The sequence below is a fragment of the Platalea leucorodia genome, assembly GCF_965183815.1.
Source record: "Platalea leucorodia genome assembly, chromosome: 6".
Taxonomy (NCBI): Eukaryota; Metazoa; Chordata; class Aves; order Pelecaniformes; family Threskiornithidae; genus Platalea; species Platalea leucorodia.
In genome coordinates, this window is record NC_138828.1 from 73,578,362 (window position 1) to 73,605,817 (window position 27,456).

At 36.7% G+C, this 27,456-nt stretch overlaps 1 protein-coding gene across 6 annotated transcripts in view; it reads left to right on the top strand.

Annotated features, from left to right (window-relative positions):
* KIAA0232 overlaps positions 1-27,456 on the top strand; it is a 71,763-nt gene that overhangs the window by 19,922 nt on the left and 24,385 nt on the right. For 5 of the 6 annotated variants that reach the window (XM_082315954.1, XM_082315956.1, XM_082315957.1 and 2 more), the window contains exon 3: positions 14,947-15,084. In XM_082315954.1, coding sequence (XP_082172080.1) covers positions 14,947-15,084 — 138 coding nt within the window. Of the gene's footprint in view, positions 1-2,476; positions 2,543-14,946; positions 15,085-27,456 lie in introns of all 6 variants that reach the window. The other variant, XM_082315959.1, reaches the window with a different exon arrangement.

Genomic DNA, 27,456 nt, shown 5'->3' on the forward strand with positions numbered 1-27,456 from the left:
TTTTAATTTTTTTACTTTTAATTTCTCTGCATCATCAACCCATATCAGTAGTGGAGTTTTCTGGATGTGTGACTCGGGGAAGTTCTGGTGTTTTCAAGAAGGGGTGAGGATGCTGTTGATCACAGACTTCATCTTACAAGGTGGCTGTGATTACAGTGGGAAGGAGGGAAAGCAAATACCTCTTATTTTGTAGCTTAATTATTAGTTCTTTTTTATTGCTGTTGTTTTGGTTATACTTCACACATTGCTACCTAACTGCTTCATAACTTTCATTGTTTTCCAGTTTACATATTTAAAAATCCAGCAAGAACAGGGCAGGGTATTGTGGAATAGACATACATGTAGCTGAAGCAGAAAAAAAATTCATGTCAGACGCTGCCAGTTTCTGAACTCTTGGCAACCATTACTATGCATAAAAGCTTTCATGCTTCCGTTATGCAAAACAGAAAACTTTATGTGCAAAAGTAATTTTTGTTCAAAAGTCCATCTGGCAGCAGTGGAAGTCACCAGGAACAACCTCATGATTAATAATAATAATAAAAAAAACCACCAAACCACCACTGTAAGCACTCTTTAGAATGTACCTTAACAGTGAACTTATTTAGGTCTTGGTCAGACATGAATAGCTGTATTTTAGAAGGGGACAGAATAAAGTTTCAAACCTGTTTCAAAGAAGGGTGTGGGTCAAAAACAGAAAAAAGAAACCAAGTGAAACCACACCAGAATTTGAGGACCTTTATAGATAGCCCTGTGGCCTTGAGGAAAAATGAAGACTTGTTTCTTTTCAGTTCATTTTAGAGCATAGTCATAACTGTGAATTCACTGCTGTGATAATTTGAAATGACTGAAGTGCCAAAATTAGTTTTCTTTTTATCAGGCTTTGCAAGAAGCAGGGTAACTGTATCATGAAAACCTCATTCAGGTTATTTCTCGTTTCGATACCTTAACTGGGTGCTCTGTGACTTGACAGCGGAGGTTTAAGGAATGTGTCTCTTTCCAAGTTGATTATCTGAACCTAATGAGCCAAAGAGAGAGGAATACCACATAATGACAGGGTAGCCAAAACCTGTGTTGCTGAGCGGGTGCTGTAGTACAAATGTTCAGGATGTCTTCAGAATGACATGGAGATTTGAAGCTGGAAGTTTCTTTTCTACCTCCTCCTATTTGTTCTTTCTGTTTCAAATAAGTTTTGAGACCTAATATCAATTTAGTTTTGGGATGATACTCTGTAATAATGATTGGATGCATATGTTGTAAAACATACTGCTACCTAATTCCTTTAAAGACTGCAAATACAAATTTCTTATATGGAGAATTGAGGAAATCTTAAAACACATGTGCTTGTTCTTTTATTTATTTTATTATTAATTTTTTATTTATTTTTATTTTACCTGTTGCCTGCTGGCTATCTGTATGACCTGACATTTAAAAATTAATTTTGGTTTAGTTAAGTCATTCAGAAACAAGAAAACCTGTACTCTAAAGCATATGTTTGCATATAAGCAGTTTCAATGCAATTTTGGTGATGGGTACAACATTAAGACAAAGGGGAAAAACAAATACTAGTATTGTTTACAAATAGAAATCAGGGAAGAGTGCAGCAATTAATCATGTAAATGAGAAATAATTTAGGAGTAAAATACCAAGAGCTGCTGAGCTCCTTTAATTCAGATTAATTCCCATGGAAGGGCTGGTTCTTGGCATCTCAGGAATTTTTTCTCCTGTATGATTCCTTTGGTTCTTGAGAAAGAAGACACAATTTCCAGGGAAAGAACTGTTCTCAGTAGTGGGTTTATTGCAGTGATTTCTCCCCAACTTAGAGGACAGCTACACAGAGGATGGAGGCACATGGAGAAGACAAGGGACAATGGGTACAAGTTGCGCTGCGTGAAGTTTCATCTTGATACGAGAAAGAATTTTTTTTTTTTTTTTTTTTAATGGTGAGAATAACCATTCACTTGAACAACCTCCTCGGGAATGTGATAGAGTCCCCATTGCTGGAGGTTTTCAAGATGCAGTAGGACAGGGTGCTAGATAATCTTACTGAGGCTCCCTTTCCCTTGAAAGGGTGGACCAGATGATCTTTCGAGGTCTCTTCCAACCTGGGCTGTTCTATGATTCCATGATTCTTTGCTTCTAGAACTCTGTTTCTGTAGGGAGTGATTAGTCATCACTTCTTCCCCAAAATACAGCAATGACCTCTGTTTTGAACAGGTTAAAAGGAATGTGTGGTCTCTGAACACCCAGAATGGGATTACACATATGAACAATCCATTGCAATGTGCTTTTTTTGGGGGGGGGGTGGCGGCGAAGAGGACAAATTTAGGAAGCCTTAATCTTACGGATACTGTAAAATCATCTTCATTAGAAATGTTGCAAACCGAAGTTAAGGTGGTCATTGAGATCAGAATGTTGATGACATCATTAGCACTGTTTTAGTCACTTCAGGGAGCCTCCTTCCATGCTTTCTTTATAGTGTTCTGGTGTCATCAACTGTAGCAGGGAAATGGAACTTTGAAGTCCTGGACTGAGGTTCCGTCAGGTAAGTACAGAAAGATTCAAAATAAAAGAATGAATGAAAAAACATCCCTAACCTTACTAGGCATACCTAGTTATTTAAGATATTAGTGTTACTGTGTTACCAGACACTTCTGTGTACATTTAAAATAAGTATTTCAAACGAATAAGGGAGTCTTGATTGACTAGGTCTTCAGGGTTATTTTTGAGAATAAGCAGGATGTTCCCTTCAGGTTTGTTAGTAATATGTATGTGGTTTCTGGTCTTGGTTCTGCTGCAGACATTAGTGGCTTTGGTGACTTGATCTCTCTTCCTCCAGTATTATCTGTCTGTATGGTCAGGTAGTTTGATATGTGGATAGAAGATAAAATGTGTTGAAGGGTTTGGTGTGTGGGGTTGGTTGCTTTTTGGGGGTTTTTTCCCTTCTTTGTTTTGTTCTTATTTGGTTTTGATTTTTTTGGGTGAGTCCAGTTTTTGGGAGCCTTTTTTTGTTTGGGTTTTTTTTTTGTTTTTATTGTTACTGTTAATTCCATGCACTGCCCAGTTAGAGTGGTCTCTGGTATCATTATATGGACGCAGGCTCAGTATTGCAGAATGATAGATCAGAGAGGTGATAGGAGCTTTTTTGCAAGCATTTGTGTGGGGGGCTGTGAAGGGAGGCACAGTACAGAAAACATAGGTGAAAGTAAAACTCTAATACACTGCAACCAAATTTTACTGGAATGTTAGCAGTTTTTATTCTGACTCATTGGCTTGAACTGAAATATCTGTTAAAATATAGGGAAAACTGATAACCAGGTATGTTTTGCCTGGCTGTATTTCAAAGTACTAGAGAGCTTTCAAGAAAGGAATCTTGTTTATGGTAAGTTGCAGTGTGGTACCAAGATCTTCCAGAGCTGCTATGGTTATGCATATGTTATATATACCTATCAAGAATTACTGTAACACCTCCTAAATATACACACTTTAAATGTTTTTAAAAAAATACTCAAGTTAACTGAAGGTAACTGAATTTAACGTAATTATCGTGGGCGTTTATAGCACAATTCTTATTCAAGCCATACTTGCTACTTCTGGAAATGAGTCTAAAAGCTTAAGATGTAAAAGTTCTTAAGCAGTTCTTAATTCTTAGTGTGCGCACTTTTATCTTCTTCTTTTTTTTTTTTTTTTTTTTTTTTTTTTTAATCCCCCCCCCCCCCCCCCCCGCTTTGCGGCTTAAGAGGGCAGAAGGGCAGAGGCTCTTTGGGATGTTTCCCCAGCATTGACTGATGGAGAGAATACAAAGACACTATGAATTCGGTTTGCACATTTTCCTTGATTACTGTGACACAGCAGGACGTTCACATAAATAGTTTGGTTTTTTTTGTGGCTAGTTAGTTTAGGTCTGCCATATCAGAAGACAAGTAAGCACTTCAGTGATAGATTTGCCTCTTTTTTTTCCTAGAAACAAAGATGTTTCTTACAAGCTTTCTGGAGAACATGATTTTCAAATTGATTTACATGTAAATTAGATGTCTACATGGTCAAAATTACTAAAGGAATCTGTTGAACCATGTTATAGAACATATATTCATTATTTAGGTGTGTTAGGGTTTTTTTGTTTTGCTTTTGTTTTTTAAGATTTGAGGCCTATTGGTGGTCTCTGTTCAAAATGTTTGTAAACCACTGGTATTTTGTTCTGAGGTAGATGACCTTTTAGATGCTTTTGGTTAAGGAAAACCTCTATGGATTTAAACCCTATGGATTTAAAGACTGTGTGATGGTAACTGAAGTCCAGAATGTTTTTGTTAAGTATATATGCTTTCATCATTTGCATTTTATTACTGATTTTTCTTATTTTGGAACAAAGGATATATTAAGGAGAAAACCCCATGAAATTACTGACAAATCTTTAACTTTTGGGAACCCACAGAATTGCTGTTGGGGGAGGTCTGAACATTGTGTGACAGCCTTTTGACTTCAGACTAGACTGATTTTTAATCAGAATGCCTTGCTCTTAGTTTCCTAATGTTAAACCAACTAGATGCTTTTAAGATTTCTGGTTGTTATTTAAATGCTGATTAAATGTATATTTGTAGATACACGTGTTCTCAAACCAGTTTGTGATACAGTAAATATTGCATTAAGATAGTATAATCTGTGGGAAGCAGAAGACGTTGCCCTAAAATATATTTGGTGTGAAACGTTATTTCATTCATCTTTATTTGTGCAGTATTAAAATCAGTGTTTTGTGTTGTGTCTTTTATATACTATTTGTAAGCATAGCTGTTTCCAAATATAACAAGTTCATCCTTTTTTGCCTGCAGACTGTTCTCTGTTTTGAAGGGATGGAGCCTTTATTAAAAAAAACCCAAAAGCCAAAAAACAAACCCAACTGCTAGAGACACTGTGAGATAAAGGCTTTGTTTGTAAGCCTTTGGTCATGCAGCATGAAGGTCTAAATGCATTTGTTATGCATACTTTCCATATCAAGTGTCTTCTGTTGCTCTTGATCTACTTCTTTCAACTCGTTTTTGGAAGTTGACATTTTTTTCTGACCCTCAAAAGTAAGAATCCTAAAAAAGTTTTTTTTTTTTTAAAGATAATATTTTCCTTACTCTCAGAATTAAGTAGCTGTTGTACTGCAAACTGTGTTCTTCTGTGACCAGCATGAGATTTTTCCTTTTGATTTTTCAATTTATAAAAGGGAAGATTTCATTCTGGAAGACTAATCATTTGTAGACTGATTTGAAGTAGTTCCATTCAGGTAATCTTTTACATGGAGGGACAGAAAAAGTCTTCAGAATGATAGTTGTGCTCCTGCTGACTCTCTGATCGTAGTTTTTATTCTTGCTTTTTCATCATTAGCACAGACATACTTGGAGTCCAAAATGTAGTTTTCTTGTTTATTTTAAGAGAAGAACAGAGCAGTGGAAAAGAGGTCTCAGCTCACATGATAAATTTTAGGTCTTTACTCTGTGGTTTTAGCTCTGTAAATGTTTTTGGCCTATCACTCTGAACTGGGATGGGGATATCATTGCCAGCTCTTCTGCATTTGGCTAGCGTGTGCTGGTGACATGGGACACTTTTTGCTGGCAGTACTTGTGATGCACCTGCTAGGTTCCAAGATCCAGTCGAACGTGGGGTGTTTGTTTTCCCTGCCATCCCATGTTAACCCAGTAGAGGGACCTGATGTCTAGATTTATATTCTAGTAATGGATATTTAGTTTTTCACATGTATATTTTAGGGGCAAGAGGATGTGTGTTGTTGTGTTTGTTTTGAAGTGCAAATCTCATCCATAACCTGAAGATAGGAGGAGAAATGAGGATTTAGTCCTCTGTAAAATATACTACTAAATAAAATACTAATCTTGTATTACATGTTAATCTGGCTGGTATGCCTATTTAACAAAAGATGACAATGCTAGTTCTAGTATAATTGCAACAGCTCTTTTATCATCCCTAAGAAATAACTGTGGATCATTCAAACCCTTTTTTTTTTTTTAAATGCATTAAAATATTCAGAGTATAGTTCAGTTACAGTAGGGTAATGCTGTGTGACTGGTGCACACGAGTGTCATTAAATTTCAAAGTTCACCAGCAACATGTAGGAGTAAATTTCTTGAATGCAAAACATTTTAGTTTAGTTTGTATTTGTGTTACTGTTTATTAAGCTGTGCAACATTCCTGTAGGAACAATTTTTAAAATTTTCTGACCTTAGTTTTTTAATCATTACCCAAACTAAGGATGTAAAATCCAAGTTGTGGAAATTTGTGTATGAAGAAAAGAATAGTTAGGTAGGAAAGGGAACCATGAGACCAAGACTTCTGCCTGTACTTTTTTATATGATTAATTTGAAGTCCTTAGAGTATTAAAATGTGTACATGTTTGCAGGGTTGAGAATAAAACCCCTCTTTTTCTCATACATAAACATGTAAACTGAAGAAAGAGCAGATTTATCATACTTAGGAAGTGGTACTATATCCTCAAGTTAATGTGCCCATAAAGCTTATTTATTAATAGAAAATAGTTTAACTTCTGTAAAAGCTCAGATGACTAACTTTAAAAGTTCATAGAGGAAAACTTAGCTTGCTCCTCCCACCCTCCCCTCAGCCCCTTCAAGAGTGACTAGCTGAGAACTATATAACTCACAGTGTCATATTTAAACTTTGGAAAAGAAATCTTTTGTACACAATATTAACTTGGTGAGCAAAATTGGGAGGATGTGGATTCCTCTTGAATTAAGCAGTGGAAGATGACTGAAATGGCTTTACTGTAAAGGCATGTGCCTCAGAAAACTCCCAGGTAGCCTCTCTGAACTGCTGTCTGTGCAGCAGGGTAGGGCCTCTTGGTTTTGGTCTTAGAGACTTGTGATTCCCCCAGTGCAATGGGCTTTGTCCTGTGAAAGCGCCTGCAGATGGGCTTGTGAAGAGCATCGGCACCTATAGTTGTTTTGCAGGTGCTGAAGTCATTTCAGTTGGGTTCCTCTGCAAGTGCTGTCAGTACAAGAGCTTCCAGCCAAAGCTCGTGTAACAGTTCTGACCAATGCAACTCAAGTTCGTACTGGTGCAGCGTCTCTGTGGGACTTTATTTTATTTTTTTTAAATGTCTTAAATTTTAGTTGTCATTTGACTTTTTTTTAATTGTGAGGTAACTGCTCTGTTCTGTATTTCTGTCTTGGTGACTGTTAGATGTGGAGTAGATCTGCAGTACCATGCACTATGCATTTGTATTCTTTATTCTGTTTTAGGGACAGGAATTGTGGTGGCAGGGATCGGAGCTCAGCATTAGGCTCTCAGGGTCATTGTATTGGTGCAAACTGTACAGGTTTCAGGGTAGTCAGCTTCAGCTGATATGTTAGTGCAAAAGGAAGTCATTTGTTTTCAAGGACTATGGTTATCTGAGAAATTTTTCTTTCAGACTATCTTCTGCCTTTGTCCCGGTGTGAGTGGTCATGTTGAAATGCTGATTCCTTTGCAAATATATCTGTTCCAATATATGAAACACATCCATTTCAGGACATCAAACTTAGGTAGGCTCTATGGTGCCTATCTTACATACTATCCTATTGAAGTAGGCACATCTGTGTAATACAGTTAAAATGTTACATTAGCTTCTGCTCTGAGTAATCAAAGCTATCTTTTAAAACAGTACTATTTTACCTTTTTGTGACTTTATAAATAACATCTAATGCTTAGTTATGGTGTATCTCTCACAGTCATGCAAAAAAAAAAAAACCACAGAATTGCTTTTTTATTGTTATGACTACTAATGTATTCTCACAAAGGCTTACATAATGCAAAGCAGAGATAGAAGCTCAAGTGCCAGGCTGGTTAGTCCTCCTAATAGTCAGGACTTACTTGCGGTTATCTCTGTGCTGATACAATTGTACTGTTTTGGATTCTGGGGCTAGCTGAGACACCTCCTTAGTAGACCCTTGCATGACGGTACACTCACCACATGTCTCCAAGCATGGCTGTGCACTGCCTGTGTTCACACAGAATCAGATGATTACGGTGGTCTGTGATGCTTGCCACACAACTTTATTCCTAAGTCCAAGAGAGCAACCATAAATGCTGTGAAATAACTTCTCCAGTCATAATGTGTCCCTTTCAGATATCTGGACTCTGTAGTGGCAGTTTCTCTTGAGTTCTCGGCTTTGTTTTCTGTCGTGTAGGTAAGATGTGCAAGTAAAATGATATCTTTATAGCTGTAGCTATAGCCTTGCTAAATTTTCTTCTTTTCTGCTTTTACTGTAATGGAAGACCTCTGAAGGCAGCCTGCTCAACAAACATAGGATTTCAACAGATGCAGCATTTGCATGTTCTCTCTCTCTTGGGAGTGGGTGTGATCAAATTTCTTCTGCTTGGTTTCAGCCTGGAGTAACTTCTAATTAGTGAACAACACATAGACTGCCCTTTCAAGTTGGTAGGATTATAAGCAAGAGTTTATAATTGACAGAAACTCAGTTTACAGGATTTTATACTCAGCTTGATTGGTTTCAATAGGTAAAGGTCTTCCCTGCCTGCAAATAGTGGAATCATCAGTCCTGAATGCCTTAAGGACCTTCAAGTCATAGCAGTGCGTGATGTGGTCTGATACATTATCAGCTGTTCTGTTGCAGTCCAACTGCATAGGATTGTAATGTTCCAGTTACAGCAACTGGGAAAGAGGTGACTGTAGTGGCTAGATGGTTCTCTGCCTTTTCACAAAAAGTCTAAGATGAATTCTTTCCCTGGTAATACCTGGATTTGGGATAATTATCTAACATTAAAGAATGTTTTCCAGTCCTCTCCATTCTGTGGTAGCGTGGCTTTTGACAGGGAGAAAACTTGTGCTGCTCTCTGAAAGTGTACTTGTCTGCTGTTTGTCTGCTGAACCTCTTGTTGCCTGTCTTTTGGAGAACATAAGCTGAGCTTATGCCACTCTTCTCGTGTTTTCTTCTGAATTGTCTTGCATATGTACTATCTCACTATCTTTGTCTCAGTCTGAGGCAGCCTGTGAGGAATGTCTGAGCCGATCCTGGCCCATTAGACCTTTCTCATTAATTATAATGAGATGCAATGTCTCTTAAAATTTTCGCAAAAGCAGTTATGAAAAGGTATATATCCCTGTGGCTCTAAGCAATCCATGAGAGTTTTTCCTCAATCTCAGTTTAGGGGAAGTATTTTTTTCAGGGAAGATAACTGAAGGTATTTATACAGTCTGCTTCTTGAATAATCTTAAAGGTGAAATACACGTGTAGTCTGTTGCAGTTTTCCCCGAATTCTCCATTATGAGATCCTGCTAGAGGTAGTGAGCACCTCTTCCATTTTGAATATAACTTATTAAAAAAAACCAAAACTAAACAAAGAGCTTTCTTGCCATGCAGTGGTTCATACCTGTATATGTGAACATTGGATTTAATTAAATGTCAATGCTGTAAAAACTGTTGCTCCCAGAAGAGACCAAGACTGCTGAACTACCTGGGTTTTCATTATGTCAGATTATATAGTCTTTGTTTTCATTTATTCACTATAAACCTTGATAGCAGTCACTGACTTAAGATATACTGATGATAGACTTTAGCAGGGAAATTTTGTGGCCTGCATGTTGGTATTCAGGAATTCTTTTGGGTGTGTTTGTGAAGAGAGGGAATGTGCATGCTTTTGGAGAACTCTGCTGGCTTGAGTTCAGACTATTCTGTCCCATAGGCAAAGATCTGCAAATTCTGTGGTTCTATCAACCCATTTTGGGGTTTGTGGTGTCTTCTACAATCTATGACCTTGGTATAGCAGTTGTTTTGGGTGATCTGTCTTTTCCTGTTTTTGAGCTTCTTTCTAAGGCATGATGGAACATGCATGCACCATTCACTCTGTCCATAAGAGCATTTGTTCTATTTTTCCCTTTGGCCTGTCCAGTAATTTGATAATCTATTTTTATGGCATTTGAGCATTTTTAAAAAAGTTCTGTAAAAAAGGTTTCTCCTGCAGCTTGGTAGAGGAGTCTGCAGACTAATGCCCCAGTTCAGAACAAGCAGACAAAACTTAATCTTTAGGTACTGCACTGGACAGGAACAGGCCATTCATTCAGTAGACATACAGTGCCAAACTATTCATGGCAAAAATACCGATCAACTGTTCTGCTGAGTCTTTGGCAAATGTTTGCCCCTTTTAAAAAAAACTGTAGGTAATTTTTTTTCCCCTTGCCTGGAGATCTCTCTTAATCTATTAACTGAGAATTATCAGAAGGAAAAATTGTTCACATATGTTATGCAATCTTTCAGGACTCTGCTTGCATACCTTAACAATTATAGGAATTCTTTTTCACATTAGATGATCTTGTCTGGATGTTTGGGGTACTTATTTTGACGGTATTCTTTGAGTTGGATACTTAAAGGGAGAGACACTGTGTGTGTGATTACTTTGTATTTGAGAAATTATGACATTGAATGCTTCTTATTTTTTGTATGAACTTGTTACTAGAACTTGCTTGTTGAAGCAGCACATTTTGGCTGGCCAGCAATAACTTTTGCTAGAGCAAGAAATGCCAGGCTGGTAATACACTTGAATAGCAACTGGTTTGTGCTGAAATTAAAATGCTCAAAAAAGAGAAGCTCTTCAAAATTTTCTGATTCAGAATTTTTTTTTAAACTCGATATTTTCTTCTTTCCTCTAAGAGAATGGAAATTCTTGCCCTAAAGTCTCTCGTATATAATTTGAAATAGAAATGTCGACCACATAGATAATTATGGCTGTTCAAGACATCACCTGAAAACTTGATATACATTGTATTTGTTCATCCTAGTGTGTATCTAATTCAATCTGTAGTGCATTTACACAGGGAGAATCTTAGGGAATCAGTTTCCCTGAACTTATTTAAGAAAAAAAATCTGATTTTTTTAAAACATGTTTTTCTACCGATTTGATTTCCCCATTTGGGGAGTTTGTCGATCAGGTTATTAAATCTGTTTCCTTTCCTGTGTGTTCTGCTGATAACGCAAAATTTCAGTCTGTTTACTTACCTGAATAGAAACTGGGGCCTTGAGTCATCTAGTGTTTCTGCATCAGTGAACTTGACTGCAGATTTTATGACATATAGGTAGTTCCTGCAAGATTCTTGAAGTATGTTTTAACACTGATTTTCCATTTATGTAGACTATGAGCTTCAAAACAATTTTCTTTCAGTCTTATCACAAGGTGTCGCGTTTGTTCTCTTACTCATAGTAGATATTTCTCTATTATCTTTATAACAAATGAAAGTAAGAAGAATTACTACCAAACTTTCTTTTCTTTTGCTTCTTCAGTTTCTTGATAGGGTGGAGGGAAGCGGTAGAATTGCTGCTTTTGCGTAGTTGAGCAGGAGAAACAATTTAGAAATCTCTTTCTAGAATTTGCACCTGTATATTAATTCAGGATTGAATTAAGCTCTCCAAATACTGGATTTCTTGAGGCAGCATTAGCATAAAGAATACAGATACTTTACCAACATTTCTTTAGCCACATTTATGGTTCTTTAAGTTATTCGTGTTATGAAACTTTGCACTTTAATTTCATATTAGAAATTTTAAATTGTATCTAGTTACATAGTAGGTAGGTACAGTAGGACTCTGAAGAATAGATGTTTAAATAGCAGTTTAGATATTCAAACTTGAATTTTTCCAATATCCAGATGGCCTCAGCTTTCTGTTGATATTTATTTAATATTGGGTGGTTGTCCCTTAGAAATTTAAGTAGTCGTAGTCTGTTTTAAATATTAGAATTTTGTAAGGCAAATTTCAGTTTTTCTGCTGTGTGTATGCACACTTCTTAAATCTGTAAGTTTGAGGTGGCATTGCGTTTATGGAACGTTCAGTGACAACTAAACAGAATTGTGAAAATTCAAAGTTATGGTAGAGCTCCTGCATTAAAACGAGCATTATCATATGATCTCTAGTTCTGTTAGGAAACAAAGGTAAATGAAGGCATCTAGTAGCTGAAGAGAACAGAAGCCCTTAGTGATTCTTCCCACGTGAAGTAACTAGTTTACTTGCCGTCATGCATACAGAATGCTTTGTTGAACTGCTGCTTTCCTGTTTGTCATGGACTTAATATGTTCCAGTCTAAGGAGTAAACCTACTAACGGGCTCCTGACCACTGGAGACAAAGGAAAAAAAAAAGCGGAGGGGGGGGAAGCAAGAGATTAATTTAAACCATTTGAAACTACTGGATGGTGGGTTTTTTAATCATCAATTTAGTCATCATAAAAGCAGAATTCCACTTGGCTTGTGTGTCACACCTTAAGTTCTACAAATTCACTCTTTAGGGAATATAAGATTTTCTTGTTTCTTATCTGTTCTACTGTAATGCCTTTTTTTTTTTTTTTTGTAATTGATTCAGCATGGTTCTGATAGATTATAACACAAGAATTATGTGTAAGGATTTTTTTCTTCACTATTCTGTAGTGTTTTATGGGTGTGGTCTTTGATTTGTGTGCAGAAAGTGCAAGGTCCTCAATAAATTTAGGCTATATCAAATGCATACATAGTGCTGACAAATATTGTAGTTTACATGAGGATTTTAAACTTCAAAACTTTATGTGGAATAGCTGTAATGGATGGTGTTTGCTGATAGTGTAAAATCAGAGGCTAAAAAATTAGTGAGTTTGTCCAGGAAAAAAAGTTCAAAACCTCAAATTGTCAACCGTTGGGGTTTTTTCCTATAAAACTTAAAATGGCGGTGTGAAGCACTGGCAGCCAAGTGTGACTGAAAACCGTATGTTCAGAAACAAATGTTCTGTGTATTGTCTAAAGAGGTAGAAAGGAGGAGAGGATTCTAACAGAGCTCTGTCCTCAATCGCTGCATCCTACAAGATGAGCCGTGTTGTTCCCAGAGCGCAGGAACAACGTGCTTACTTTGGAAGGAGGGATGAGACTGTGATACACGCAGCTCTGTGGTGGGTGCCTGAGAGAGAATCCTTCCTCCCCCCATTTAAAAAATTGGGTATTTGTTGCAAGGATTAAATTTTTTAAAATTGAAAAGTGTCAAAGTTTGTAGGTAAGTGTCAGATATCTTTCAAATTACGTGTGTGGTGAACTGAATGAAATGCTTTATAAATTTCTGTAAACATGAAGGTTCATTCTGCTCTGCTGACAGACTACTAGCATATATGGCTAGTAAAGCTGCTCTTGCACAGGTTAGCTTTAACGTACCAGTTGGCATAGATAAAAGAAAGTACTCTAACGTATAGCATTTTGGTAACGTTTTCCTAGTGCAGCTGTTGCCTTAATCAGCTTTTCACCCAAAAGCAGAATAAATGAAGTTAATGCAGTCCACGTTTGCTGGTGTGCCTGGATTTTAATTTTGAGTAACATATTGCAAGTGGGTATGTATTTTTTCATTCATAATTGTGCCCATGTGGATGAGCAAGACAGGCGTTGGCAGCTGGTGGGGGGTAGGAGGGTCTCATCAGTTTATATACTTTCACGTGTATATTGGGAAGAGCTAGAGTGCTCTACAGCCTCATTATGTATAAAGATATATTAACTACAATTTTGGAAAAGACTTATAAATTTATTTAAAAAAAATGGAGTGTAGATGTGCACAGTCGATTGAACTTATTTTCTGAGAATTTTATTTTTCTTGGGTTTTTTTCTATTATTTCTTTCTGTTAGTCCTTCTAATAATAGAACAGTAGCCTGTTCAAATTTCTTCTTTTAAATGAACCGCTGGCATCTTGCACAAGTATAAGAAAAAACAGATTGACTGGTAGCTTTTGTTCTTTCAGAACTAAATCCATTTTGCCAGTTTTGGTGATCAAATAAGGCTTCAAGAAATAAATTCAGCAAATTGCTCTACTCTTTCCCGAAGGACTTGGTCGTGTAAAATCATGAATGGCAGCCATTTCAATGGCTGCTTCTGAAGGTGACTGGTCCCCCTCCACCCCCTTTTTTCCCCCACCTTATTATTTGATTTCACAGAGACAACTAGGTTCACTGACAACTTGTTTTTACTTCATTTTGAAGCCATGGGGAATTGAGAGTTGTTTTAAATGAGGGTAGGCTTTAGCCTGGATTTCATTAGAAGCAGTAACAGATATGTTGAGAAGGTTGAAACAGGTATGTTGAAAAGCATCAGGTGTTTGTGGATCTCTCTGAAGAAGATGATTTAGACCAGCGTACAGTAAAAGACGTTAAAGATGATTTTCCTGGTAGCCAAAATGTTTCTTTGACAAGATGGACACAGGAAATCATGTGTGTATATATATGTGAATGGACAGCAAAGAATAAGCAAGTCTGATAATAAATTTGTAAATTCTGAAAAGTGATATTAAAATGGATGCTATGTATCTTCAGATGATTATATATAATACAATAGCTTTCTTCTTTGATTTTATTGTTCTTAATTAAATGTTCTTACATGTATGGGAACCCAACATCCCTCTACTCCCCCCCCATGTCTAATTTTCTTCTGAAATTAGTTCAGGTTCAGGTTATTTTGAGATAGGCACTGCTATCTCTAGTCATAATGATGTTCATTGTGAGACCGAGTTGAAGGCCTTGGGTTCTAACATTGCATTTTCTTCTTTTGGCTTGTTTAGCTTTCTCTTAAGTTTGATCCTAAGTCTAAACTACTTGCTTTCATCCTTATTATTCCAGAGATCAGGGAAACTCTGTAACATATTTTGTGTAAATTACCTTCAACTGTAAGTTGGCCATAAAATGATCTTTACGAATATGCTTTGTAATTGGAAAATATTGCAGTGAAGTGTGAGTAGCCTTCATGTCCTGTGAAAAATAAATGTGCTTTTCTGAGTAGTAAGTGCAAGTTTTCTGTGCTGAAACTAATCTTTAATTTGGCAAAAAGTAGTTTTTAGTAGATAGGTTGAGGTTGTTTTTGTTTTGAACAGTATGTGATTTGTAGTCGTGTTCTGCTATAGTACTGAAATATTAATGTATTTTAAATAATGTATTCTCTTTATTTTGATTTTAGGAGAATGACATCTTCCTGGGCTGGGAAAAGGGAGCTTACAAGAAATGGGGAAAGAGTAAGAAAAAGTGCTCTGATCTAACACTAGAGGAAATGAAAAAACAGGCTGCTGTCCAGTGTCTTCGCTCTGCTTCTGATGAAGTAAGTTTGGACTATTTAATAGATTCTTAAGAGTCTGTGCCCTTCTTTGTGTTAGATATATTTAGCTTGTGATGCTTATCTCTTTATTTGTGGCTTCTTAAAATGCGAGTTCTCTGAGAGTTCTTTATTTTTCTTTAGGAAATTATGAAATCTGTGTATGGCAGCAGGATTTCACAAAAGATTCTGTAATATGTAGCATTATGCTTTCCTTTCTGTAAGCCCTCACCTGTGCTTGTCAGGGACAGTTGCAATGCACCAGTTTGTGTTGAAATTACCACAAAGCTTTGCATAAAGATATTTCTTAACATTCTAAATCTACTTTGTGTTGTATGTGAGCAGCAAGGAATGGAATATTTGGACAGAAAGTCATCCTGCTTTGTGCTTGCTGTATGTGTAATCCAGAATTGCTAAATAAAACGCCACGTATAGTAGCAACTGTTCAGTTTCTAGATTACATCATTGAGTGGAAGTGGAGTTGAAGTGCACTGACTGGAGAAGGTGAGGAGAGGTGAAGGCAGCAGGTTGAAGGAAGATACGAGAGGCAGCAGATACCATGTAGCTCTATGGAAAAGCGGAGAAAGGGAGAGACCATCGAAGGAAATGTTTAGAAAGAAAAAATAATCTGTAGCATAGGTCAATGAAAGCTCTCCAGGGAGATTTTTCAGACAGCAGAAATGAGAAAGTCTTTTAGTTTACAGAACTACAAATACTCTGATCTGTCAGTACTGTAAGAAGAAACTCTACTCTGCCTGTGCAGCCTGGTTGCGTTATTGCTCCATACAGCCTCCTAGTCACAGTTTGTGCTTGTGCAAGTATTTGTGTGGTTGTGTGGAGAACTGAATTGGGAAAGTGAATCAGTTTCCTGAGATTAACCTGGTTGGGTGGAGGAAATGTTAACCCAGAGAGGTTTCCTGGTCAGATTTGTAGCACAGACACTTGTGCCAGCAAGAGTGGGGAAGGTATGTGGCCAAGAATAATGAAGGAAGCGGGGTTGATTTGTGTGGTTATACCCACCACCACCACCTTCAGCAGCATTGACATCATATACTGACTTACTGTTTGTCAAGCTACTTGAGCATTTGTTCAGTTACTAAAGTGCTAAGTGATTAATTGGGAGTTTTCTGAACTCCATTTTGCCATTACTTAGTATCCTAACAAAGTGATGCAAAATATAATTTTGTTGGTAATTTGCTCTGCTCTTATAGTTACAGAATATTGAGGTCAGCACTCTGACTACTGTAAAAGTTAATTTAAATATGAAGCAAATATGAAGAAATAATTGCAAGAAGTAATGTCTTGAGGATATGACTGTCTTTGTATACTCATTTTATGAACAACAAAAAGTGGTAGTCTCATACGTAGACCACAGGAATACTGATGATCGATTTTTAGCTTTAGAGATTACTCTCTTGATGCATCTTCACATAGCTGAAAATAGAGGAGCATCACTTAGAGCTAAATTTATATCGTATAGAGAAATCCACTTGAAAAGAAAAAGGAAGGAGGTAACTTTATTAATAATCTCTGGTCTGCCTCCACTTGAAAGTTCATATAATCTAAAACAGAAGAAGAAGGAGAGAAACCCTTCAACTAGAGTTTTGAAAGAATAAAAAGATGTGTGATCTGAAACGTTCAACAAGTACCTTGCTCTTTTGACTCCTGCCACTTTGTCAGATTTTTATTGTTCAACATTAACCTATGATCTACAACCTGTACACTTGTGTTATTTCAGGGCTATTTTGACTTCTCTTGCATGCTTAGACAATTCTGCTTGCACATTTGTTGTCTTTAACGAAATTGTAGGTTATTTTTTTAATGTATTTTAAAACACAGGGTGGAACCTTTAAACCTGTTTAAAAAAAAAAAAGTGTTACTTAAAGCTGTTCTGTAGGTAGTTTAATACTTGTATTGCATAAGAGAAAAATACAATTTTTGTTTTGTTTTGTTTTTTTCCCCTGGAGTTGGGCGGAAGGGTGATCCTGCTTTGATGCTAGTGATACTTTAAAGTGACTTGTAAGGTATCTTTTCTTTCTGCTTTTCAAACTTATTTCCTATGTTGACTGTTTTCTGTACTTACGTTTGTGTGCTAATCTGATGGGAATAATCAGTAGTTTTGGGACTGTGAAACATAATGTTACAATACTATTTATGCTGAGGCATTCAAGCTGCCCCATACGATGTTCATGATTTCATCTCTACAAAAAGATAAAAATACTCTGTTAACTGTAGACAAAATTGACGGTTAGTGGTGTGTGAGTGAGGAGCATTTATAAAAACTGTTGACATACAAATAAATACTTCTTTTCCAGTGCCACTGGAATTTTTTTTAAATTGCTTTCTGAATCATCTGAAAATGTTTACCTGCAGAGCTTTTCTTGTCAAATATGTAGAAGTTGGATGTGTTCATTAGGTTCTTCATAAATATGTCAGCTAGCAGCTTTGTTCTCTCAGGTTTTTCTTCTTGCAAGGGGTCTGGCAATAGTCCACGTGGGCAGTTCTGGAGCTTGCTTATAGTTCTGCTGTTCTTCTGTGACCCTTGTTTCAACGTAGATGGATACGGAAATGCGAATATCCTCCCGTGGATATGGAACAGTTGCTCTTGCAGCCTAACCTTTTCATTCAATCTTAGCATTGGAGCAAAGCAAGCAAGGTTGAGGTAGCTCCATTATTGGAGTAATTGAAAGACATCTTAGTGTATTTAAACTTACATACAATTTTATTTAAATATACTTAAGTGAAATGGTTAGATTGTTTACCATGTATGTGTCTGTAGAGAGAGAGTAGATATACACACACGTGTGTGTACACACAGACAAACACCCCCCCCCCCCCCCAAACAGAGAGACAATTAAATGAAGATTTTAGGATTCTGCAGCCTTATCTATTTTAGGGGGAAAAATGTGCAGAGGATGAAAGGGTATTGAAGGTTAATAATAACTTTTCTAACTCTCATAGGAAATGACAGAAATCCAGGTACCATAATTTTGATGTTTATATTTAATTGCTTAAACCTGTAATGTCTTAAGAAATTGCAGACAGTCTGCCTCCTCCCCTAGACCAGTAATCAAAGGCCCTAAAATTGGGTGATCACTTCAAAAAGATGCTTGATGGGGAGAGGAAGTCATAAAATAGATCAGATGAAAATTGACTTGATAACAGTAAACACTGTTTCCGTCAATCTTTCATTTAATGGTTGAAATAAATATTTTGAAATCTTGTCATCTGTAGATTTTCATTTACATAGTGTTCATTCTTAGGGAGTACTTTATTTGGTAGCTTAGTTTTGTTTGAATTCAGTTTCTTGACTCTTAATTAAAAAGAGTAAGGCTGTAAAACACTAGTCTTGAGACAGAAGTCCAAGACTCTAGTTATAATTTTATGGTGCAGAAAACAAACATTTACTTCAAAAAGCCTACAGTTTGGTGTTTTATTTCTAAAACATTTCCTAAGTTACGGAGTATGACAAGTCAGGGAAGCTGCAGTCTTTTGACCACTCTGCATCACTGTGTCTTGCAGTGGCAAAGCGTGTTGTGGAATCAGTGCTTTTGTGAGAGGAGGCCTGATTTTGACAGATACTATCTGGTATATGTAAGAATGCAAATTGTTAATGTATGTGTGTTCTGAGGACAGTATTTTTTGTGTGACAAGCATTTTGGTATCTCAAGTTGTCTATATTCGTATGAGTTTTTGGCTGCAGATGCTCTTGATGCAGTCAGAAGCAGAGAAAATGTAAGTACATTGCAACTTGCCAGAAACTGAAGACAGAATGATGGTGAGAAGAACTTTTAAGACAAGTACTTTAATGTAGTAATCAGTTGCTATTCTTACTGCGGTTCTAACGTTTATTTCTTACAATACACTTGAATGGAGTATAAATAGCAGTTCAAAGATGTGCTGAAGAATTGTTCGAATTTTAAAAAGTTTGTTAATATTGACCTTGAATAGAGACTTTATCGTAATTCTTATCCTGCTCAACTGTAAAAGAAATTCTAAAATGTTGGTTTGCAATTAACTAGCAAAGTAAGGGTATCCATTTAACGAAATGTTGGGTAAAAAAACCCAACTGTTTAGGACTGTGGAGTATTTATGTAAAAGTCCTTTGAGGAAACTCAGAAATTTTACCCTGAAATTACTGCTTCAAATTTTAAGTAAAAACAGCTGTTTCTGTCAGCATTAAGAGACTTTTTTTGGTTAGTGTTTTTTTTTGGTGTTGTTATTGTTGTTTTTTTTAATTCCTGTCTGGTACATCTAAAACTAAGGTCACTTTGTTCACGTAGAGTTTCTGAGATGCCTTTTTTTTTTTTTAAGCCTCCTAATTCTGAAATTCTGTAAATTATTTTGGATTTGAATAATGAAACTTGTCAGTAACAAGACAGAAAGCAGTATCTTTGAGACTCAGAAGTTGAGTAAAAAAAGTAAGAGTTTAGAAAATCACCTGTGTTGTATTTTTGCAAAGTGGATACTGTTTGAGCAAGACTGGAATTAGAGGTTACTTGTTGAGGCTGATACACGTAAGACTTTTCAGTAGGTGTATTTCCTACTAATATTGAAATTACTCATGTTACCTGTCTATTGGTCATAAATTCAAGCTTAATTACCTTTTAACTCACTAGTTTTCTGCTAAAGGTTGCATTGCTCAATAGAGCAAGCAGGTTTTCAGCTGTGTTATTGCAGTTCCTATGTAATATAATACATTCACTAAACACTTGCAGTATTACATGTGAAGTTCCACCCCAAGATGGTGCTAGAGTTTCAGTTAAAGCAATCAGTGTTTCTATTCTGCTGAACTGTATGAGGACATTTTAAGAATGGGCGAAGGAGACTACTTCATATGTATCTTACGTTCTGCGCTGATGAAACCAGATCTCCCAGACTCTTTCCTTCTCATCCACGTCACCTAAGTTGTTCCACAATGGATACTGAGACATTGCTAGTGTCTAACGCTGCTGATCTCTCAAGGCATGTCCTAATGGGGTTCAGGCAGCGTGGTCCATTTCTGAACTAACCAGGCTCTCAAAGTCTGCTAACTGCCACATGAAACAGTGTACATCATGTTAAAGTAAGAATTGGTCTTGGTTGATAGAATCCGTAATGAATTTTGAAAGAGCACTGCTCTGACATACTTGGCAAAAGCAAACAGTGCTTTCCATCCCACTGTTCTAAGAGGTTACTGCTTGGAGGTAACACTGAAATATAATTGGTGAAACTTCATGACAGTAATTTCTTTGAAATGTGATCAGGTGTGGGCATGCTGTTATTTGGAGCATTGGCTACGCTTGCTTTGAATTATGAGGGGCGAACATGACCCTTGTGATATCTGTATTATCATATGGGAGCACTTACAGGAACAAGTGTGGCTCTAGTGGACAGTGGTGTTAAAAATTTGAAATGGTAGTCTTTCAATTCTCAAATGTACCTTGCTTTCAGCACAAATTTGAGATGTGTCTAAAATAAGATTCTCTTGAAAATTGCTTAGCATTTGTCATCTTTCTTGCTCTAAGTGCAGAACTGTCAAACTTTCCATGCAGTTACTACAGTTCTGCACATAGACCTTATTTGAAGAAATAAGCTTCTAGTCAGGCCAAATTAATCAACTGGTTATGTTTCCATGTCTGAGCATATTTTTATTGATGGGTTACTCCGGCCAACTGTTGTCATCTCCAAAGATGATGGTGTCTGTGTGCCAGTTAGACCAAGGCACTATTGCATAATCTGCCTTGCACTTGGCAGTAGTGATGTGTGAGAACTGAGGCAAAAAAGGGCTTGTGGAGGCCGTAGCACAGGGACTATGTTTCTTTTCTTATGTAGGATGCCAGATTAACTAGATAATTTAAAATTCATTTTAATCACTGATTTATTTCTGCTGTTCTCTGCTTCTCTGATGTAAGCCAATATTCATTAGGTAATATACTCTGACCACTATGCTGGGGCACCAGGGAATCAGCTAGTAAACATTAGATGGTTAAGTGATTTAGCTTATGCATCTTCATATAACTAGAAGCGACATGAACAAGAGATGTGTAAAGAAAATGCCCAATATTATTTTGACCTTTTTTTAAAAAAAGTGAAAAACGTTAGTTGAAAAGCCCTCTAAGGAGGGTAACAAAGCACTGGGGTGCACACTGTTAATGTGAAGATAAAGGACAGTACAAGAATGAAGCAAGTTGTGTAAAAGCCATCTTAAACAAATCAAAGATGAAATGCTGAAGTTGCTGTTGAAAAGTCCAAATTTATTAAAGCAAAAAAATGAAGCGAAGGTTCCAAAACAATTGTAATGCTTCTTGAAGCATGTATCCTGACTAGCTCAGTAGTAAGCATTTCTGTGTGTCTGAGGATGATTGTTCAGAATTTTTTTCCAGGAAATGCCAAAACACTTCACAAAACCAGTGAATATTGTCTTTCTTCTGGGTTGTATCCAGTTGGCCTTCTGGAAGGGGATATACTAGCTGTTTCTAGAACACACAGTATTACTTAGGAAAGGATTTTAAAATTTTTCAGGAGCTAAGAAGAATTTTAGACAAGATGTATGTTTTGAGAAATAAAATCAAGCTAGGACTGATGTCACTCAGCTGCTTCTGTGAGAAGGTACCGTAGGGTTTTATTATTTCCAACCAGTCATTGCTTTTCTGTGATAATTTAATTTGTATTGGTTTAAGAGAATTTGTATTGGCTCTGTATTCTCAAATCCATTGGCTTCAAAAGTTTTCCTTCTTCATTCATATACTAAGTAAGCTATGTGGTATTGAATTTGGCAAAGTATGTTAGCCTGTGTTTTATAACTTCAGATACTATATAGAAAATTGAAGTGAATTTGTCTTGCCAAGGTAGCTGTCCCAGAATAAAATAATGACAATAAATCAATTCCATTTTCTTATGACTTTGGCATTTAAATAGATACTCGTAGTACCGCATATCTGATTTGTCAGGTTACTGAAGGTGCTACCCCGAGTATAATATTAACTTTAATGGGAGTTGACAAAAGTTTTAATTATTCCAATTTTTGTATGAGTTTTCTTGATATAGAAAAAAGTATATATCGAACAGGAGAAGTTCTTTGTGGAAGCTTAGTCTACAGAGAAGTTGCTTTATAACATTTTGGGGGGGCATTTGTTTCTCAGTTTACATCAAGCCAACAAAAGTAAATTAATGCTTATCTTGTATTCCTTGTATTTAAGTATCTCCCATAGTATAGTTCATTTTTTCTTGGAGGCTGAAAGTAGGTGTTTGGTATGATTGAAGGTTATTTCACCTTGCTTGTACTCCCAGTGATAATGGGAGCAAGAAGGGGCAAGGCAATTCTCTCGCCAGCAGCTCCTCTGATAAGTCTGGGACAGAAAGGAGGTTTGCATATGCACGTCTTGGAGGGAGAAGGCGGCACAATCTTTCAGATACGCAACCATGGCCATGAAAATGCCAGAAAAGTCGGTTACAGAGCTCTCCTGAATAATGCCTTGTGTTTCGTCACAGAACAATGTTATTAGATTATAATTTTCCTTAATGTAGAACAATCCTTTTCACCAAAAATTTTAATTGGGGCACATTATGAATTCTTACCATACGCACAAGCAGACTTCAATGAATATGGCAGAGTACCTACTGAGGAAATTTCAAGTGTCCTTTCTGCGTTTCACTTGATGCAGAAAATAACTTTTGCATAATTGGTGGGAACACACTTCAAAAAGTTTCTCCCGTTTCATTGATAATGTAGATAAGAACATTTCAGCATCTGCAAGCTGAAGTACTGTGATTAAGTGAAATCTCACAGCAGCACTGCTTACAAGGGTAATAAGTCTTTTCTGGCTTTGAAGTCAGCATGTTTGTTTATAAGCGATGAATAATAATAAGAATAGTTTCCAGAGAGGAATTATCCTTTCTTGGGGGAATAACTTTTATCTCAATGTAGCCCGCTATGGGAGGGAGCTACAAGAATTGAGTTTTAAATAACAGAAGTCGGATTAACTGCTCTAGTAACCTACATTTAGGGATAGCGTGTTCATTTTAAGTTAGTTTGAGCTGGTAGTTGACCTCTTTCATCTAGCATTAGTAAATAACGTACTATTCTGTCTTTCTCATAGAATGTGCAGTGTGAAGTAGTGAATTACAGCTCTGAATTCTGAGCCTGATCCTAGATATGTGATTTACATTTCCTAATGCTGTTTTAGTACAGAAGAGAGGACTAGGAGGGTTGCAAGAAAGTATTTTTACCTCCTTGTTGGAGAGCTGTTGCTCTTCTATTGCTTGAGATTGGATTTTTGTGATACTAGGTTGGTTTGTCTGCTTGGAAATCGATATTCTAAGGTCACACATCTATTGAAGATGACTTGGATCAAGTATTCATGAGCCGCAAAAGAGAAGTTAATAAATATAACTTGTTTTTCTGACGAGTCCAATGTCTTTGTTGTAAATCATTATGTATTCAAGTGAAAAGATAAAGATTTAATTATGTTCTCACTACTGAAGGGTCAAAAAGGTGTTGTACAAATACATACTTCTAAATGTTACTATACTGGAGGAAAATCCCATAAGGCCAACTGGAACCTTGTTTTATTTCTTTGAACTCTACTTGGATTGAACACCCCAGGGAGGCTGCTGGTTTGGTGGATTGATTTATTTATTTATTCCATTTATTTATTTTATTATTTTAGGGTTAGCGAATTTTTTTTAGTCCTTTTTTTGGTCTTCGTATCTCTCAAGCACCTCTTTTGAGAGTACTTGTAACCAGACGAATTATACTGTATCAGAATGTTAGAAAATGAAAACCTAGACTTTCATCGAGCTCTCATCATCCTACAAAATATAGAAATAGATGTGTGGTTGCAATGAATCACATTTTGTGCCTTAATCAGTTCACGTGGCTTAACAGCTGATTCATATGGAACAGCTACCTAATCCTGCTCTTGGTGACAGGCTACGTGCCAAGAAAACAGTCCTGGTACACTACAGTCAGAGTTCCATCTCTGTCTGGAGAGTCTGATGACCTGCTAAAGAATGATTTGAAACTATGAATATACGGATTTACTTTAGCTTCTAGATTGTTTGAACTTGTATTCTGTGAAAGGAGCGTCTATGTTCTGCTCTAGCTGATCCTGCTGCAGCAGGGGTTTGGACTAGATGATCTCCAGAGGTTCTTTTCAACCTAAACAGTTCTGTGCCTCTGGCAAAGGGAAATGAGGATTTGTTTTAAAAGTGTAAGCTAGAAAGCTCTCAAAAACCTAAAAGCAAATGAGTGATTATTTCAATTGTTAAAGTAAAATGAAGCGTAATGCTTGTCTTTTTTGAAAAGCTTAAAGAGGAACAAGGAACTTTCCTCATACCTTACAGGCCTGAAGTAACAAGCCATATTTAGTAAATATTTACAGTACACAGTTCAAACCTTCTGGAGGAAAGCCATTAATTTATGTCAGGATAGAAGCCAAAAAAAAAAAAAAAAAAAAAAAAAAAAAAGAAACTCCCAAAACCCCAAACCAAAAGAAAACCCCCCAAAACATCCCTTCCCTTTAAGTTGTAGAATCTGATGGAATTTTTCAGTTTCTGTGTATATATTTATGGTACGTCAGATGTGGAAAGCTCATTCTAAATACTGGCTATCTCAACTTTGTTCTTGTTTTTTTGGTCCAGAATTTTTGGCTATGGCATATGTGCAGATCTGCAGAACAAAGTACACATGTGCATGGCATTTTTTTGGATGGAAGTATGAGAGCCATAACGAGACATCATTACTGGGTGACTGGAAGGGGTAAAAGATCAGTGAAAGCAAAAAAATTTTGCTGACCAATGCTGTCCTCGTTTCCATAGAATAACTATGTGAAATAATAGTGGTGCATGAACATTTGTGACCAAATTCAGGAAAAACTTGTTAAATCTCCTGGATGGTGACTGTGTAGTGCTTGTTTGCCACACTCAGAAGTAACCTACTAGGAGAGATCAATGTCAACAAGATTTAAAGTGATTTGCCAAGAAGCTGAGAGCAGCTAATGTTTCACAGCTTCTTACTAAAAACTCTCAGAACATAGAAGCCAGTGCCCACTGTTAGGCAACAGATTTTAGTGGATTTGAATTTGGTGTACATAATATTGTTTTGTTTCCATGGTTCATAATTAATTAAACTGATTATTTTAAATTCATAAGAAATAGTTCAGAACCAACTAAATTTATAGATTTAATATCTTCTGGGAACATTTTCTGCAGCTATGCAGGGGTGTGAATGTACATACAAAAGCAATTGGGTTGCTTTAAGCTAATGAGTTACTACTTGTAATTTCTGACTGCTCTGCTTCCAAAGTAGAGCATGTTATAAAGGTATTTGATTTAAGATTTGACATTACATGTGTATATGCATCTGTGTTAAAAAAAAAAAAAAAAGTCTATATATAAAAATGTGTGTGAGCTTTGCTGTTTCTTTCTTAATTGCTCTCATTCCTCGTTATGCGGAACTACATTAATTTGGCTCTGAATAGATAGAGTCATGTTGGTCAGTAAGCAGGATGCTGGCTATTAGAGTCCGGTAACTCCAGCAGTCAGATTGACTGTTCTTGTTCATGCTGGCTGAGTTCAGAAGCTTAATTTATCTGGTAGCATGGTCACTCCTATGCCAGTAACATAACACCTATCCTTTATGTAATCCTTCCCTTGCTGCAGCCAGCTGATGAAAAGCCAAAAAGAACAACTTTTGATGGAACTGGATGTAAGTTAAAGCAGGGGAAGGAAATAGAAATATGTTGGCAACAGTGGAACAGAATAAAATGTGTTTTTGTCGTGGAGGAAGTTTTGTTATGCAAAATGAAAAATATGAATTAAAAAAATGACAGGCTGCCCTTTGTAGTTTGAATGAGAGGAAAGGGTTAGTAGAAATCTGGGTCAGTAGTTTAAATAATCTTACAGATAATCATGACATTTAAGCCTTTGGTGTTGGAATTACAAAAGCAATCATAATTAGGCACTTCCATGTTGAAAAATGTTTTTAAGGTGCTCCAGTATTTGTACTATTTGGGGACTGCCTTTAAATTCGTACATAAGCAAAGCAGTTCAGGCAGATCACCTAATTTTGTTAACCGATTGCATCCTATTGAACCAAGCCAGTGCCTGGAATATCTTACTTTCTGGCAATGGGGTTGCTGCAACTATGATGCATTAACTTAAACAGTGAAAAGGTACAGTAACTAAATCTCATATTCAACACTGTCATATACAAAATAATTGCTGAGGCGTTGGTTACGTTAAGTCTGCAGCTTGTTTTTATATACTGCAGTAAGAGGTTGAGCAAGTGGTCTCTAGAGACTTGGCATTCTGCACAGTGGCTCCCCCCCCCCCTTTTTTTTTAAAGCTAGCGCTCGCTACATCAGCACGCTATGCAGGACAGCACGCAGCGCGTCAGCTGACGCAAGTATTAGTTTCATGGTACAGGAGGAAATGAAGCGTTCGATTCCAAAAGTTTTCTCTTCTTCAGTGTAATGGTGAGCATATTGTTGACGGTTTGGGGGATTTTTTTTTTGACGTGTTGTTATTATTAAGTTAAGGAAGTGAATCTATATTCCTTCGATTTTGAGTATATGCTACAGGTGTCCATTCGATCAGACAGTTCGGAGACCTAAGCAAAAACAAGGCCAGCTCCTCCTCAGTTGCCCTTTTGGGGGGAGGAAGGGGGAGTCAGGAGTGGTATGGGCATAAAGTGACGATTATTACAACTACATAGGTTTGTCCCTGTTACTGTGCTGCTTGGTTCTTTCTAAACAATTTAATTTCTGTTGGTAAATTTACTGATATAGAAGATGCCTTCTAAAGTTTAATATTGCTAAGTCATCCTCAGTTAAGTATGTGGCATAAAGGTTTATATTTAGCACTTCAGTGCAGCAGTGCAGTTAGGAATAGAAAATTGCTTTCTCACTTGACTGCAAATAATTAAAATTTAGAAGGTAGCTTATAAGTCATTGCTTCAGTGTATGATTTTTCAAGTGTGTGTTTCTGACAGAGAATTAAACAAGCTAGTTTCACTGTATAAATTAGTATTCCCTTTTCCATAATATTTTCTTTTGCTTCAGCAACATATATTCACATTTCTCAGCAATTTCTAGCCAGTAAATCAGGAGAGAAGAGAAACTCTTAGCTCTTGGAAGAATGAAATCTTTATGCCACCATGGTGACACAGCAAATCAAACTCTTTTTTTATGCATTTCTATAACTTGATATTTGATCTGTGTTACCTTTTGGAGAGAACGCATATTCCATGACCATATGCACACAAGATCATGTCAAATTCAGAAGGTGCGATAATTTTGGAGGAGGTGTGTATAGGTCTCAGAATCTCCCAAGTATGCTGGGGACAAGATGCTGGAGTTGGTATTGAGGGAACGGCGCGCAGGGTACAAGGAGCCG